The sequence below is a fragment of the Erythrolamprus reginae genome, chromosome 1 (assembly GCF_031021105.1).
Source record: "Erythrolamprus reginae isolate rEryReg1 chromosome 1, rEryReg1.hap1, whole genome shotgun sequence".
In the NCBI taxonomy this organism is placed as follows: domain Eukaryota; kingdom Metazoa; phylum Chordata; class Lepidosauria; order Squamata; family Dipsadidae; genus Erythrolamprus; species Erythrolamprus reginae.
In genome coordinates this window covers 291,221,222-291,238,646 of record NC_091950.1, presented here as the reverse complement: position 1 = coordinate 291,238,646, position 17,425 = coordinate 291,221,222, and the positions used below count along the sequence as shown (strand labels likewise).

The window sequence follows — 17,425 nt, the reverse complement described above, 5'->3', positions numbered from 1 at the left end:
GAGGGCGAAGGAAGCTGTTTTCGCCCTCCCCAGGCATTGCATTATGGGTGTGGGCACTCACGCATGCACAATAGCGCACACGCACACTCTTTTGGCACCCCAGGAAAAAAAGGTTCTCCATCACTGACTTAGAACAATCGTAGAATCTATGTGATCAAAATTTGGGTGTATGGAAATTAGCTCATACTTACAACCACTGCAGGGGTCTGCAATTCTATTCTCTTACCCTGCATGAACTGCCTCTCCTTCAGTTCCCCCCCCCCCCCCATCAATCTTCCTGGCCCAATGTTTGTCCTTTCAGTTGCCCTGCACAGCATGGTGATGCTCCTATGTTCTACTCTCCTAGCTGACCTCTGTAATCTTCTTTGCATCCTCTCCCCTCCACTGAATGTGTGCAGCCAGCTGCCAGCGGAGGTGGCAGCAGACGTGGACAGTGAGAAGGTTGGAGAGGAACTTGGGCCAGTTCTGGAGTCTGGGGAAGGTTCTGATGGGTGTTCTGCGTCAGAGGCAGAGATGGGGCCAGGGCTGTCCGACATTTATCAGTTACCTTCAGAGTCCGAGATAAGTGGGGTGGAAGAACAGTTGGCGTATGTTCCAGATGTGTGTATGTGCAGAGCTGTCAGGAGAAGGGAATAACTAAGGGACAGGGATTGACTCGGAAGTAAAGGCACAAGTGGATGCTGAATGGCCCCTCCCATAGGGAATAAATAGGGGCAAAAGGGGAATGGTATTTGGAGGAGACAATTAATTTGTTTATTATTGTGAAGATTTGCTTATCTGAGGTCATGCCTCACAGAGACTCCTTCCCAGGTATTTCATTTTACAGAGTGGATTGTCCTGGCAACTATCCAAGGACTGATAAGCTGTTTTTTTGCAATTAAACCTTGATAGGCTTATTGCCTAGACTTTTCTGGATGTGAATGCCAGGAATTCACATTAACCAAATAAAAAGGGGTTTTTTTTCAGGACAAGGAGTGTCTGTTTCATGATTCTTTTAAACCTGAGTCAGAATGGTATAGATGGCCTTGAGCCCCACAGTGTAAGGGCTCTGTCACTGCTAGACCCAGAGGCGGCAGCAGACTACACTGATATCTTCCTCAGGGTGGCCCAGAAGGGCAGAGATGAGCTCCAACATGTTATTATTTTATTCTAGAAATTTTAATTGTATATTTATTGAGTGTTTTTATTTGTTCTGGTCTGTAACTGTAATAAATTGAAACAAGAAATGAAGCACATTAAGCATAGGTAACCATTCACCTCTAATTAAGAAAACCCTTTCAAATGTAGTCTGACAGTTGCATTTTGAAGACAAAGGAGTGTTTATGCATATGTTTTGGGAATGCCCGATAGTGCAGGAATTTTGGCAAAAAGTGAAAGAGGATATCAATAGAATGCTAAATATACAATGGACAATCACTAAGGAAATGGCAGTACTAGTAAAAAGCAATGCGATGGGAGAATTTAGAGAAATAAAAAAAGCAGCAATAGAAAGCGCTCAGGCAGTAATAGTTTTGGGTTGGAAGGATACGACAAAATGGACAATGCAAAATTGGTATAGGTACATAGTGGACCATATTCAATTTGAAATTATGGAAAAAAGGATAAATTCGGATAATGAAACTGAGTTGGGACAGCTGATGGGACGGTGGGACAAGATAAGACGATATATGACGAGCAGAATCCGAGACCAAGCTACAAGAAATAAATTGGAATCACTCTATAATATGTAAACAAATATATTGCTCTTGGGTTAAGTGGACTATACAAGAAACACCCCCAATTTGGTGGTGGGGAATGTGTGTGTGTGTGTGTGTCGGGGTGGTGGGCACAATTCACTATGCACTGTTTTATGTTGTGTGATATAAAAACTGTTAAAAATCAATAAATATATTTTTTTTTAAAAAAAAAAAAAGACAGTTGCATTTTGATAAAATTGAAGCTAGCTAACCAGTCTGCAAAATGCAAGAAGAGCATATATATATGGTGATAGGTACCTGTGCCACAAGTGGCACACTGAGCCATATCGGTAGGCACATGAGCTCAGTCTGGTGCGCATGTGGATGCCGGCTAACTTTTTGGGGGGTCTTCTGGGCCCCCTGGGAATAGGGAAAAGGCATGTTTTCAGCCTCCAGAGTGGGTGGGAAAGGCCTGTTTTTTGCTCTCCAAGCTCCAGAACCTTTCTAGAAGCCTGGGGAAGGTGAAAGTGGCATTCCCCATCCCCTTGAAGGTTCTCTGGAGGCCAGAAATTGCCCATTTTCTCCTTCCCCAGGCTCCTAGAAAGGCTCTGAAGCCAGGGGAGAATGAAAATGGGTGTGCTATCATATGCCAGGAGCAGGGTGGGGCACATGGAATTATGGGTGTTGGCACATGTGCACGCGTCTTCCCCACACCTCCTCCTTTTGGCACATGAACCAAAAAGATTCGCCATTACTGGCATATAGTATAATTGCAGTGTAGGCTGAGATTTAAAAGAGGTCAAGGTCAAGTCAGGTCTGCTCATAAAAGGATAAAATAGAAGATTAATCCTGCTATCTAGCCATAAGGTAAATTACCCACATCCAGGGACACCTTCTAGTACAAACCTCACGTTTCAAAAAAATTCCAAATCCTAAGAGGCTGCAAACTTGATCTTCTGTTGTTCATTTTATTCAAAATCATTCAGAGAACATTCTTTTCTGGCTCATGAATGCATTAAATCACAGTAGTACCTCTACTTACGAACTTAATTCGTTCTGTGTTCCAGGCTTGTAAGTAGAAAAGTTCGTAGGAAGAGGCAATTTATCCCATAGGAATCAATGTAAAAGCGAATAATGCGTGCAAACCAATTAGGAGAATCCAAAACTTTAAGGCTTTTTTTTTTTTAAAGCGGAGACTGGAGGAAGCGGCAGGGGAGAGGTTACTTTAGAAGAGAGATCGGGCTGAGAACGTAGCAGGAGGCAAGGGGCATTTTGAAGACGTTCAGGCACAGAACGTAGCAGCAAGCAAGGGGCATTTTGAAGAGAGTCCAAGGAGCTCTCTGCAGCCGCCTGATCTCTTGCCTGCTGCTACGTTCTGTGCCCAATCTCTCTTCAAATGATCTCTTTATGAGCTCAATGTGTTCTTGCCTTCCTTTTCCCTCACCCCAAAATGATCTCTTCCAAACAGCTTTCTCTTCTTTATGAGCTTAATGTGTCTTCAAAATGCCCCTTGCCTTCTGCGACATTCTGTGCCCGATTTATCTTCAAAATGCCCCCTGCCCGATGCTACGTTCTGTGCCCGATCTCTCTTCAAAATGCCCCTTGCCTCCTGCTACGTTCTGTGCCCGAACACTCTTCAAAATGCCCCTCACCTCCTGCTACCTTCGTCCCCCATTCTCGCTCTTCTTCAACGCCTTCGCGCTTTGCCATGAAGGTAGCAGAAGGGATGGGGGATGAGGGGGGGTGGAGACCCTGCCCAGCAAAGCCTGGCTCCAGGTCCCTTGAGATCATCAGAGCCTACAAACTTAAAAGCACTTGTTTTGGCTGCTGCTTGCAGCAGCAGCAGCCGAGAGAGAAGTGAGGGTTTGTAAGTTCAAAATGGTTCATGAGAAGAGGCAAAAAATACGTGAACACCCAGTTCGTATCTCGAAAAGTTCATACGTAGAGGCGTTCGTAAGTAGAGGTACCACTGTATTACTCATTTAATGATTATTACTTAATATTTATTAGTTATTTAATTCAAATTAAATACTACATATATTTGAATTAAATAAGATATATATATCCATACATACACACGCACGCGCGCGCGCATGCAGACACACACACATATTTTGTTGAGGTTCAAATCCCAGTAAGGGTATGGCTACCTGATGAAGGCAAATAAGCCCGAAATAGATCTATAGATTCATTATCAGCAAAAATATGTTACAGACACACACACACACACCTTATACATACATACATATATACATGTGTGTGTGTGTGTATGTATGTATAGAGAGAGAGAGAGTGTGTGTTTAGTGTTCCCCCGAAAATAAGACCCTGTCTTATATTTTTTTTGAACTCTGAAATAAGCACCTGGCCTTTTTGCCATGCACTCAAAAGCCCAATTGGGCTTATTATCAGGGGATGTCTTATTTTTTGGGAAATAGGGTGTGTGTGTATATATATGTATGCATGTGTATGTATGTATAAGTATGTAACATATTTTTGCTGATAATGAAATAAATACGCACACATACATACACACACGTATATACAATATGCAAACTTTAAATTCAATAAAGTAACTAAAAAGTAACAGAAAATAGTGAAAAAACCCCTATCATTGCACAGATCTAGCATGATGCAATTGTGCAGTTAACCTGAAAGTGATCTCCAAGAATTTAACTGCATTTATTTATGAGCACAGAAAAATCTAGTTCAACTATACAGAAAGTCCTTAACTTACAACCAATATTTCTTCTAACCTGCACGGGCGCACAGGCATGCAGGCAAAAACCAAATGCCATGGGGTGGAGCCGGCACAATTTCTCCACGCCCGGCAGCTGATCTGCCCCTTCCACCCCTGCCGATATTCTTCCAGGCACCGGGAAGTGGTGCACTTTTCAAACGCGTGCTTTTCAAACGCACCACTTCCCTGGGCAGCCGTCTTTGCTCGCCAGCACAGGGCTTGATGTCAGCGGGCCCCTGCTGCCCCGGCAGCAACCTCCCGACCACCGTACTGGCCTTGTGCTGCGGGATGTGCAGGGGGACCTCTTGCAAACCCCTCACCTCCACCGCCTCCTCTCCCACCGCCCCGCTGCCTGAGCCCATGTAGAAGGTCGCTTTTGCAAAAGGTAGACAAAAAAAAAGAGGGGGGAAGGAAGGAAGAGGGAGAAAGAAAGAGGGGGAGAGAGAAATGGAGAGGAGGGAGGGAAGGGAGGAAGGGAGAGAAAGAAAGAGAAAAGAGAGAGAGAGAAAGGAAAAGAAAGAAGGAAGGAAGGAAGGAAGGAAGGAAGGAAGGAAGGAAGGAAGGAAGGAAGGAAGGAAGGAAGGAAGGAAGGAAGGAAGAGGAAGGGAGAGAGGGAGAGAAAGAAAATGAAAATCTAGTTTGAAACTAGCTCAACTATTTAAATGGCATTTTGATATTGATAGAGTTGCCCCATTCCGAGGTCACTGTTATAGACACACAGTATCTTATTTTGAAATTCTCTGAGGCAAAATATGGTGGGTTTTTTAAAAACCAAAATTTCTTTACTGCAGATTGAGATCAGTGAAACAACATAAATCATCCAATTTCTTAATATATTTTAATTTTCATGTCTCTCAGCTAGCTGCGTTAAAACCTTTGGTAGCTTATAATGACAGTAAAATATATATTTAGATGTTGTTTAATATTAGGATGTATTAATTTATAAAATTGGATTCGAATTTTAGATCTATATAGAATTACATAGTTAAAATTAATGGAAGATATATAGAATAAGTAAGGGGTTTATGATATGTACTGTATGATTTTATGACTTTGCATTATGAATTTAAAATATACTTGGAAATATAAAAGATTGATGGAAGTTAATAACAGTAAATGCTAAGTGCCTGAAAATTAATTCAGCTTGAAAATATTGAATGAAATTATAGAAAAGTAAATACGGAAATATATTAATTGATGCATTGGTGTTCAGATAGATTTTCATAGTATTATTGGATTACTATAATACTATGATAAATATTTAAGAAATGAAGATTTTAAAGCATGGATTTATTAATAGTTGAATTTTTGGTTTTGCTGGTTATTTTAGTTTTAATAGTAATAGATTTTGGTTTTGTTTTATTATTAATTTCTTTTAATAAAAAGAAGGGTTTTTTTTCCCCCTATTTAGGAAAAATTTGTATAAGGTTTTTTGTTTCTTTTAAGAAGAATGTATAAGGAGGAGGAGTAGGCATGACGGCATATCTGGATTTATAACAGGATAATGATATTAATTGAAATATAAAATAACAGAATAACATAGTGGGAGAGGACCTTATTCTGCCCCAGCACCAAGCCCCAAATAATTACGCAATAAGTTGTCTTGGGTGACATCTGTGAAAATAAATCAGGCGCTCAGGCATGAAAATTTATTTGTTTATTCATTCATTCATTCATTCATTCATTCATTCATTCATTTTGACTTCTATGCCGCCCAGTCCCGAATGGACTGCCGCTCAGACACTATACTTTTCCGCCCACATTGGAAAAAAATTAGAGGGAACATTGCTTACAACCTCAATTGGGACAGGAACTACAGACACTAAACAAGATAGTTATTACAGGAGTTATACTTGGTTTTATTACCTTTTTGCCATAATCATTAAGCAAATCACCATGGTAATTAACCACGTTTGTCAGAAGGCCTTTGGAAGGGCACAAATGACACATGTAACAATGGGACACTACAACTGTTATAAATGCATGCCGGTTATCAAGCATTGACAGGGAGTCACTGCTCACAGTCGCTCATGCCCTCATCACCTCGAGGTTCGACTACTGCAACACTCTCTACATGGGGCTACCTTTGAAAAGTGTTCGGAAACTTCAGATCGTGTAGCATGCAGCCGCGAGAACTATCATGGGGCTTCCCAGATTTGCCCACGTTTCTCCAGCACTCCGTGGCCTGCACTGGCTGCAGATCAGTTTCCGGTCACAATTCAAAGTGTTGGTAATGACCTTTAAAGCCATACATGGCATCGGACCAGAATACCTCCGGAACCGCCTTCTACCGCACGAATCCCAGCGGTCCCACAGAGTTGGCCTTCTCCCAGTCCCGTCGACTAAACAATGCTGTTTGGTGGGCCCCCGGGGAAGAGCCTTCTCTGTGGTGGCCCTGGCCCTGTGGAATCAACTCCTCCCAGAGATTAGAACTGCCCCCACCCTCCTTGTCTTTCGCAAATTACTTAAGACCCATCTGTATCGCCAGGCATGGGGGAACTGAGACACCTCCCCCAGGCTTTTACATTTTATGTATGGTATGCATGTGTTGCATGGTTTTTTAAATGATGGTGTTTTTAACTGTCTTTTAACATTAGATTTGTTTTCCATTGTAACATTGTTATTATTGTTGTTGTGAGCCGCCCTGAGTCTGGAAAAAAAATTCACACTGAAATGTTTGAGTGGATTATCACTATTGTTTCCAAAATTTAAAAGAAAAAGGAATTTACATTTATCATAATAATCTAGAATATAATTACATAAAAATATTACTATACTGCATATACTATACAAACATATTAACTTACTCTAAAATAGTCACTGCATGCTGCTAGCACAGCCTTATGAGCAGGGAATTTCTGTTCTTCAGCGATTAAAGTTATATCACAGAGTATTCCATCATTTCTTTGCTGGTTCAGAGCTGCCAGGACTGCATCATTGTGAGAACTGGATTGGCAAAGTCTCTGACCAGTCAGCATATCTTGAATACTACAAAAGAGAAAAAATAAAATCAAAATAAAATCTATAGAATATACCTATGTTCTTTAAATTATCTGATTTTTTAATTATCAAAGAAAAAAGTGCCTGAGAATTTCCTGTAAAGTGAAATTGACAGCAATTTAATATTATGGCAGGAGGCACAGTCAATCAGATTTTTAGATTGGATTTGACATTTCTCTCCACCTATCCAGCCTTTCCCAAGGACCTGCAGTAGGGAAATGTTTTATTATTATATACACAACATGTGAAATCACAGCTGCTACTTCAAGTTTTTCCCACGCACCCAAGAATGTCATAATTTATTGGTTTAAGGTATGTGTGGATCCAAATATTGTGACCTTTTGTAATTGATAGATGGAAATTTTGTCAATGAACAGATTTTCTAAGTGCGGTATAAAACTTTTTTTGATTTGGCACTCACTGTGTCAATAACCTGGGACCATCATGGTCTGTTCATGCCATAATCTTTCAACTTTCAATTTCAATTATTACTATCAGTATTATTATTATTACTATTATTATTATTATTAATTCTGAATAATAATTATTATTACTAAATCTGAATAATAATAAAGTATTTATTTTCTAAAAATAAAGTATTTTTTTTGCTATTTCTGCACAGAAACAACAGATCTGCAATATTATGGTCTGTCAGAAATATTACTGTAGTCCATTAGATAAAAATAGATCTTGTTCTTCTATACCAGACCTGGGCAAGGGGTGGCCCATGGGCCGCATCTGGCCTGCCCGCTGTCTGTGACCAGCCCGCCTGCTATCTGTGAACGGTCCGTGGAGGTCAGAGTCCGCTGCAGTGCGAGGATGAAAGAACTCACCGCGTCTGCCGGGACTCTTCCGGTTCCTGCTTTCCTCATGAATCATGAGGAAAGCAGAAACCAGAGGAGTCCCGGTCGACACAGTGAGCTCTTTATCCTCGCACTAGAGCGGATCCTGAACTCCTACCGAGAGCGGCCGAGCACAGAAACCACGCAAACACTCCAGCGCAGTGACTGCATATACTGTATATAAATAGTATATACAGTATTGGGTAGAACTGAGTTAATTATATTAGGCCCTCTAAAACCATCCCAATTTCTCATGCGACCCCATGGCAAAATTAATTGCCCACTCCTGTTCTATACCAAATAAAGCTATTTAAACATACTCAGTGTGCCCATACATAAATTATCATTCCCAGGCTCACATTAACTGAACTGCAATTCTTATGTTTTATAAGAATTCTACAATGTCAACCAATAGCATGCAATTTCCCCCAATTTCCCTGAATATTAGTAATTAAATTGTCATTGCCACTAGAATTGGCAATATATACCATTCTTTCCAACACTCTGGAAATGTTCAACTTTATATAATGCACTTTTTGAGAGAGCAAAGTGGCAGTACTGAAATACTGAAATGTCTTACTAAATATAGCATTGGTTCCTTCAGATAATTTATGTATCACTACCAGTTCCTGTCAACACTTTTTGCTACAACTAAAATAAACACACACTAGAAAAAACGTTTTAACAAATCACAAATAATAATGAACTACAGAATAAACTATTACTAGAACTATATTTTGCTTTTCTCAGAGTTGGCTATTCCTACATTACTCTGTGTTAGTACGACTCTGGTCATGTTAAGTCTATACCTGCACTGTAGTCCTTAGGAATACTGGCTGGGATTGTGAAGGAGGAAACCCATTTGGGCTGTGTAAGCAAAACATTAATCTGATGACAGCTTGCCAACTTTAAAAAAAACAAAACATTAAAGGGTTACTGGTCTTACCAGGTAAGACCAGTAAGATCGAAGGAAGAGTCCAGGATGCCCAGTCAACGAAGCGGTGGAAGTGATATGCCGGTGCCTGGAGGCTGTTGGGGCCTGGATGGGTGTCAACAGACTCAAACTCAACCCGGATAAGACGGAGTGGCTGTGGGTTTTGCCTCCCAAGGACAATTCCATCTGTCCGTCCATTACCCTGGGGGGGGGAATTATTGACCCCCTCAGAGAGGGTCCGCAACTTGGGCGTCCTCCTCGATCCACAGCTCACATTAGAAAACCATCTTTCAGCTGTGGCGAGGGGGGCGTTTGCCCAGGTTCGCCTGGTGCACCAGTTGCGGCCCTATCTGGACCGGGACTCATTGCTCACAGTCACTCATGCCCTCATCACCTCGAGGTTCGACTACTGTAATGCTCTCTACATGGGGCTACCTTTGAAAAGTGTTCGGAAACTTCAGATCGTGCAGAATGCAGCTGCGAGAGCAGTCATGGGCTTACCTAGGTACGCCCATGTTTCACCATCACTCCGCAGTCTGCATTGGCTGCCGATCAATTTCCGGTCACAATTCAAAGTGTTGGTTATGACCTTTAAAGCCCTTCATGGCATCGGACCAGAATATCTCCGAGACCGCCTCCTGCCGCACGAATCCCAGCGACCGATTAGGTCCCACAGAGTGGGCCTTCTCCGGGTCCCGTCAACTAAACAATGCCGGTTGGCGGGTCCCAGGGGAAGAGCCTTCTCTGTGGCGGCGCCGGCTCTCTGGAACCAACTCCCCCCGGAGATTAGAACTGCCCCTACTCTTCCTGCCTTCCGAAAACTCCTTAAGACTCACCTTTGCCGTCAGGCATGGGGAAACTAAACATCTCCCCTGGGCATGTTAATTTATACATGGTATGCTTGTGTGTGTGTTTGCTATTACATGGGGTTTTTCTTAAATCGTTAAATATTTTAATTAATTGGATTGTTGTGACTGTTTTTACTTGTTGTGAGCCGCCCCGAGTCTTCGGAGAGGGGCGGCATACAAGTCCAACTAATAAATAAATGGGTTACTCTAGCCTCATAGCTCTATGGACTGCATTGAATTTTCTGAGGATCCAGCTCCCTGATGATGCCATCTTCAGTTGGCAACAGGTCCAAAGCAAATGGTGCAAACTCCCAGAATAAACCACAAACCATGGCCAGACAAATCCTGAGAAATCTGCAGAAACATGAACATTAAAGCCCACTGGTCAAAATCAGGTTGGGCTAAGGTTGGGCTTGGACTCTTCCTTAGATCCTCAGAAAAAGGGTATATCAGATAAGACCAATGCCCCTTTTTCCTCATATTGAAGGAAGAGTCCAGGATGGGACATACCAAAGGTAAGGAGTTCAGTAGGGCAGGCAAATACTTAATCCTGGCTCATCATTCACCCGCTGCAGCACACAATGGCTGAACACCATATTCAGCAGATGCAAACAAGTCTATGTGGTTGTGACCGATGAAGGGAGAAACAGACGTTCAAGTCACCACTCGGCAAACCTCCACAATACAGCCTATATAATCCAGGCAGCCATGGTAGCCGCACTCCTGGTCAAGTGCACCGTCACACCTTGAGGCACAGGAAAATACTGCGACTGATATACTTGAACGATGCAGGACTGAAGCCACCTACCAACTGTGGAAGGCAAAATCTGTCCAGGAACATGTCAGAAATTGAGACAGCATCAGTTGCCACCTCTTGTTCTGAAAAGAGAAAGTTCTCCGGCCCTCCAGAGCCCTAGGGTTGCAGAAGGTCACACAGGTGGGCTGTAGCCCACAACTTGGCCAGAACCTGCCTAAATAGGGCTGGATCAAACAGTCCTCTGAAGGATGGTCAAGAATGAGGTTTTAAATCTAGTTCTGAATAAGCCTCTTTCCCCTGCAGCTCCACCTCAGAAAGGAAACCTGTTTGGCATCTGACTGACCAGCTGACTAGGCCCCTTCATAATCACAATATCCCTCTGCTTGTCCTAACAAGACTTCATACACCGCTGGCAGAATTGAAGTGGCAGCAGGTGTCTGATGCAGTTCAGCAGCAATACCCTCCTTGATGGCCACGGTCAGCCAAGATTTAACAGAAGGAATGATGTCCTGGTCCAAAATCCATTCCTGGTGGAGCCCTGCCAAGGTAGGAATAAAGGTGTCAAGTGGGGCTGGGACCCCTCCCAGTTGCAAAGCAAATAAGGAAGGAGTCTGACAGAGGCCCAAAGGAGTAACCTAGGGGATCTCCATGCTGTGCTTATTGCTGCTGCATCAATGTTGCACTTCAAAAAACAGCCTCAAGTCAAAAGATCGAGGTGTAGAAAAATGAAGGCCTCAAAATGGTGACTGAACCAAAAAAACAAAATGGCAGCCGTCCTGTAAAGAGCAAGCCGAGTGACCATTGGAGGCAAAATGGCATTTGTGCCAAAATCACAGGCAGAGGGAAGAAAGCTGGACGGTCATTGGAGCAAAATGGCGATCTCGGCAAACCCAGCAGGCAGCGAAAGCCACATGGTGAAGCGACACCTGCAAAGCAGCTGCAGTCTAGAGAGCATGCTGGATGCTGACGGCCCAACTGTTTGCAACAAAAGGAAGCAGCCAGAGACCTCGTTATTGAACTAAGCCCCACACCCCCGAAGGAAGCGGGGGACAAGATAAATGGCTGCCCTCACCTACAACCTCCCTCATCAAGCAAGTGTCTTGCAAAAACAAGCAGGGCATATTGTTAGCCGCTCTATTTAAAGCCATCCTGCAGCCAGCCAGAGATAAAACAAGAGCCTGCTTGGACACCCTAAGGGAGTGGAGGGCACTCACAGTGAAGCATGATACTCCTCAATGAAGCAAAGCAGCCGTCCTCCAAATGAAAGGAAGAAAGGAAAAAGAAAAAAAACCAGGAAAATTCCAGGATGAAAAATGGAAAGGCAATAGAATAATCCAAAGCTCACAGGACCTGATAGAAAAGCATCCATGAGTTGAGGATTGAGTTGAACGACTGAGAATAACATTATCAGGGAGGGGGATCCTCAGAAAATCCAACCCAGTCCATAGAGTTATGGGTCGTTCCTGGACTCTTTCTTTGACGTGAGGGGAAAAGCTTGCTTTTTCACTAAATGCAGTTCTGATAAAGTGAGCTAAAGCTCAAAAAAGTTTTCATCTTTAAATAAAATGTGTTAGTGATAGTTCAGCTGGAATTTTGGATTTAAAGTCTCAATACATTCAAAGGAAAGACAAACAAATTAAGAAACACAAATCTATACCAAAATTAATTTTACAATTTGCTTTTAAATAAAGTTGCTCTTTTGCTTACTGTCTTACATTAAATGTCAATGCAATGAACCATGCTATATGTAAGCATAATAATTTATTAAAATTGCATGTCTAAAATGTACCAAAAATTTAAATCTAAATGTGTTAAATCATTTCTTCTAGAGTTTTGGACATCTATTTAGACCTAAAGAGGTGCAGAATACAAAGTTCACATTTCCTTTTTACCATGCATAGTAGAATCACATATGCAATATAGAATAGAATAGAATAGAATAGAATAGAATTCTTTATTGGCCAAGTGTGATTGGAGACACAAGGAATTTGTCTTTATTGCATATGCTTTCAGTGTACATAAAAGAAAGCATACATTTGTCAAGAATCATGAGTACAACACTTAATGATTGTCATAGGGGTCAAATAAGCAATCAGGAAACAATCGATATTAATAAAAATCTTAAGAATACAAGCAACAAGTTACAATCATAAGTGGGAAGAGATGGGTGAACAACACAACAGTCCAATCAGCTGAGAAAAAAATTGTATAATTGTAATTGAATCAAATTTGGAGGAGCAAATATCTTATTATTCTTTCTATTTTAGCTTATATATGTTTTTAAAAAAATAATTCTGAGGACTGCTCTATGAGGATCACAATACTATCCCTTTTTCTCTGTGTTTCCAGGATCTACAAGTTCTTATTTTAGGCTGGAATGCACAAGATGTAAATGAGCTGACAAATCTGTGAAAAGAGCAAACATTTTTTGCATCAAGATTTTCTGTGAGAAAAGTTCTCATGAAAATTCAAGGGAGACTACCACATTACAAAAACAAACCTTTGTTGACAAGGTAATCTTGAAGGGGCATCCATGCATGCAGAGTATGCACTAAATGCGCTAATGTGGTATTGTCATCCTTTGGGTAACATGAACACATAGAAAATGAAAACTGGCTGAGGCAGATACTGTAAAGTATACCTGAGGCACACTTCAGATGGCATCCTTCAGCTTTACTGTTTGGAATCCCTTGCTTCTTAATTTATAAAAATGCACTACACATTCCCACTGAAAAGAAAGAGAAAAAAGAGTTAGAATTAAAATGGCTTTCTGTTCTCTCCCTTGCAGGGAACACTGCAAATTGCTAAACAAGTAATTAGATTAAAAATTCATGCTGAATAGTTAATCTCAGCATCAATGCCCAATAGGAGATATTATCTGCCAATATTTAGTATCAAGTTACAAGTATACTTTTTTTGAAACTGCAAATCGAATATAAAGATTGGATGTATAAAATAGTCTATTTTCCAATTGTCAAACAAGGGTCAAGTAGCAATCTAAAAGCTATAAAAACCATACTCAAGGAAGGACTAGACTCACCAGCCCCTCGGATATTTGGAGCAAGGGGGCTCCAGAGAGACCACCCCCACCCCACCTCACCTTCTTTTCTCTCCCTGCAAAAAAACTCAAAAGGAAGGTTTCTGCAAATCCAGGGAGAATTTCATTTAAATTCTCCTGCTCCATTTAACCCAAAATTTGGTGTAACGGGAGAAACCATCCACGTCCCCGCTTTTGTTTGCCTAAATTTAACTCTTTCCAAAGCTAATCTGGCCTTCTTGATTTGCAGGCTGCAGAGGTATGGCACAATGCAGCCTCTGTGTTCACACAATTGCATGCTGTTTTTTGGAGGGTTTTGGTGGTGGTGGGGTGAGTAGAAAAACAATGAGCTGTGTCTTTTCTGTGCCAGATTTGAACCTGTATGTGTTGCAATAAAACTCTGGAAAATAGATAGATGAGTGAGAGTGAGTGAGAGAGAGAGAGAGAGAGAGAGAGTCTTTTGATCACAATTTTGGTTGCTAAGCAAGAGCGTTGTTAAGTGAGTTTCACTTAACATTTTACTCAATCCATGACATTTCCTGGCTCTAAAAGTGATGTGCAAGCTAGGGAAGAACATCTGAGGGATGTGTGTCTGGGTGTGTTTTTCCAAATGCAGTGAGGCTGAATGTGTAGTTTTAGAAGATCTGTGTTTGTGTGTATATACACATACAGTATATATAGTAGATAATGTATCTTTTTGTCTGCCTGTGTGTAATATGTATATACACATATGGCATATATATATAGGATTAAACAGTATATTTGGAGGTTCAGTAGTAGTAAATAGAGAGGGCAATTGTATCTCGTTGAGACCTTTGAGGTGAGGAGAGGCCAGACACCCTAACCCTAACCTTTGACATGGGTGATGCCAAGTAGGCCACGCCCATCCAGTCACATGATCACCCAGCAACCCCCCACCCAGTCACATGACCGCAAAGCCACTCCCACCCAGTCACATGACCGTTAAGCCACACCCACAAAGTTAAACCATACCCACAAAATTAAGCAACACCCACAGAATGGTAGCAAAAAAAATTGGAACCCACCTCTGAACTCCATCCCCATTCCACTTCATATCTTAACTCTGTTATTTCAGCATGAAAAGTTCAAGAAGTGGAAATACAATTAAAGAGGTTTTTCATTGACTGAAAAACCTGTATCCTATCTGCCAAGACAACAAGAATGTGAAATAGAACCAGAGCAGGATGATGCAAGTTTACCACTAATTGTTCCCCCATGACTCTTACTAATCGAAATACACATCTGCACATGTTATTTTAAAGGTTCGCTTCATGTGAAAGTAATGCAATCTTATTTTTGCACATTCCAGAACACATATCTTTCCACATCATCTCTGGAAATTTCATGCACAGATTCAAAGCATAATTCAGCACACATTTATTACATGGAAAAAATCTTACAAAATCCATCCTTTATCATCATCTTTCTCACTATGAACACAATGGACATCACATAGTATTTTGTTAAAGTGATTAATGTACATGCAATTAATAATCATAAAGAGCTATTTCTTGGTGACAAACTGTATAATGGTAAAATAGAGATATAAGATTACTTATATAAATTATGATTATTGTTTCTTCTTTTAAAACTGATTTATAACAGGTTTTTAAAAAGTGATATGTAACAGAATGAGTACAGTTAGAACTGTTATATGGATTTGCTACACATTCGTCCAATTTTCTTTTTAAATGTTTTTGTTTTATTCTATGTGTTGTGTGTATATATGTATTTAAATAAAATATATTTTTATTTTAAAAAATTGTTAGTTCTATGAATAATTATAGGAATGCAGAATACACACAAGTGGTCCAATATAGGATCATATTGACATAAATGCAGGCAATACATTTCAAAAACTGACTCTAGTTTTTCTAGTACAACTCTTTAACAGAGCAAACAGAGCAAGCTTTCATTTTTAATGTTAATCTTTCAGTTATAATACAGATGTAGCCAGTGAAGGGCCGCTCGTCTTCAGCGCTACTGATGCACCCTCCGAGGCCGTCATAACCATGGGCACATCTGGCGGATGCGCACGTATCCAGTGGTGCAAGCTTTGCCTTCTGCGCATATGCAGCAAGTGAAATCTTGCATAAAGATGCACACATGAGTGAGATTTCGGTGATTTTTGCCAATATTTTTGCTTCCGTGCATGCGCAGAAGCAAAATCTCGCAAGTCGGGAACGCGCAGCTGCATGTACTTCCCGAATTTGTTACTGGGATGGAGAACCTGACCACACCGGCTGGTGCCCACCACTGGATATAGCCCAATATTTTGATGGGTTTACAAAGCCTCAAAGGTTTTTCGTGTTAATAGTTGAATATGGAACATTTAGATGTTTCAAGGAAAATGGTGTTTGAAAAAGACAGATGTCTCTACCTGAACAGAAAACTATACAATTTGCGGATAAGAAGACAACAGCTGAGTATTTCACTGAAATTGTCTGAGATAAGGAATTTAAACAGGGTCATACCTGGTAACTGGCAAGTTATACCAGACTAGCAGCAATAGCAATAGTACTTAGACTTACATACCGCTTCATAGTGCTTTACAGCCCGCTCTAAGTGGTTTACAGAAAGTAAGCACATTGCCCCCAACAATCTGGGTCCGCATTTTAACTGACCTTGAAGGATGGAAGGCTGAGTCAACCATGAGCCAGTGAGATTCAAACTGCCAAATTGCTGGCAGCAGCAATCAGCAGAAATAATCTGCAGTACATACTGCATTCAACCACTGTGCCACCATGGCTCTTAGTCGGCCAACTGAGGAGTCTAAAAACATTCCCAAAAACAGAGAATGGTGGAAACAGTCGAAACAACTTGAATACTTAAATAAAATATTCATTAGCTGGACTGAACTTTAAAGTTAGGTATACTATATGATAAGAGGCTCAAACAGTTGTTTTCAAAAATAATCTGAATTTGCTAGATGTATCTGAAGAAAGATATACAAATTCAGTATAAGATCATAAACTATTTCAGAGAGCAAATTACACTATTGACTTCATACGGCAGGAGATCATCCACTTTCCATGCAATCTCTAGTTTCCCAGATACAATTAGAAAAATTCCTGCTAGAAACTTTGGGAAACGCTCTTCAATAGCTTAGGCAGCCTTAAGATAGATGGATCAGAAGACTCACTTGATACAGTATAAAGAAGCTTGATTTTTCTTTCCACAGAACTGGTTGCTTGGAAACATGGCTACTCTATCCATTTATTTAATAATTCTATGGTTCTCCACCCATTACTCCACCAGTTTTAGATTTTATTGCTTAGAATATTCTATTAAAGCAGAGACCAACCACTTCTCTCTGCAAACCAGCTTTTTAAAAACCTGGGATATTCACAGAGATAATATTTTCAACATTACGTTCTCATGTTTACATTGGTACCATCACTTGAACCAGCAATTATTGTCTTAATAAATGTAGACTTTGCTGAATAGGAAATTTGATTCCAGCTGCTTTGATCTATTGCACAGCAGTGAGCAACAACAACTTGGAAAGAGGATGCTGACTTGAAAAGCACATTCCACTCCAGGAAGAACATTATGATCAGATTAAAGCTACAA

General features: G+C 40.9%; 1 protein-coding gene across 5 annotated transcripts in view; it reads right to left on the bottom strand.

The window, feature by feature from the left end:
- KLHL32 (kelch like family member 32) overlaps positions 1-17,425 on the bottom strand; it is a 104,845-nt gene that overhangs the window by 77,779 nt on the left and 9,641 nt on the right. For 4 of the 5 annotated variants that reach the window (XM_070733252.1, XM_070733253.1, XM_070733247.1 and 1 more), the window contains exons 2-3: positions 13,436-13,522; positions 7,221-7,401 (exon numbers count right to left, since the gene is read on the bottom strand). In XM_070733252.1, the coding sequence (XP_070589353.1) occupies positions 7,221-7,401; positions 13,436-13,458 (204 nt within the window). In that variant the 5' untranslated portion in view covers positions 13,459-13,522. Of the gene's footprint in view, positions 1-7,220; positions 7,402-13,435; positions 13,523-14,877; positions 14,964-17,425 lie in introns of those variants that run through there. The other variant, XM_070733248.1, reaches the window with a different exon arrangement.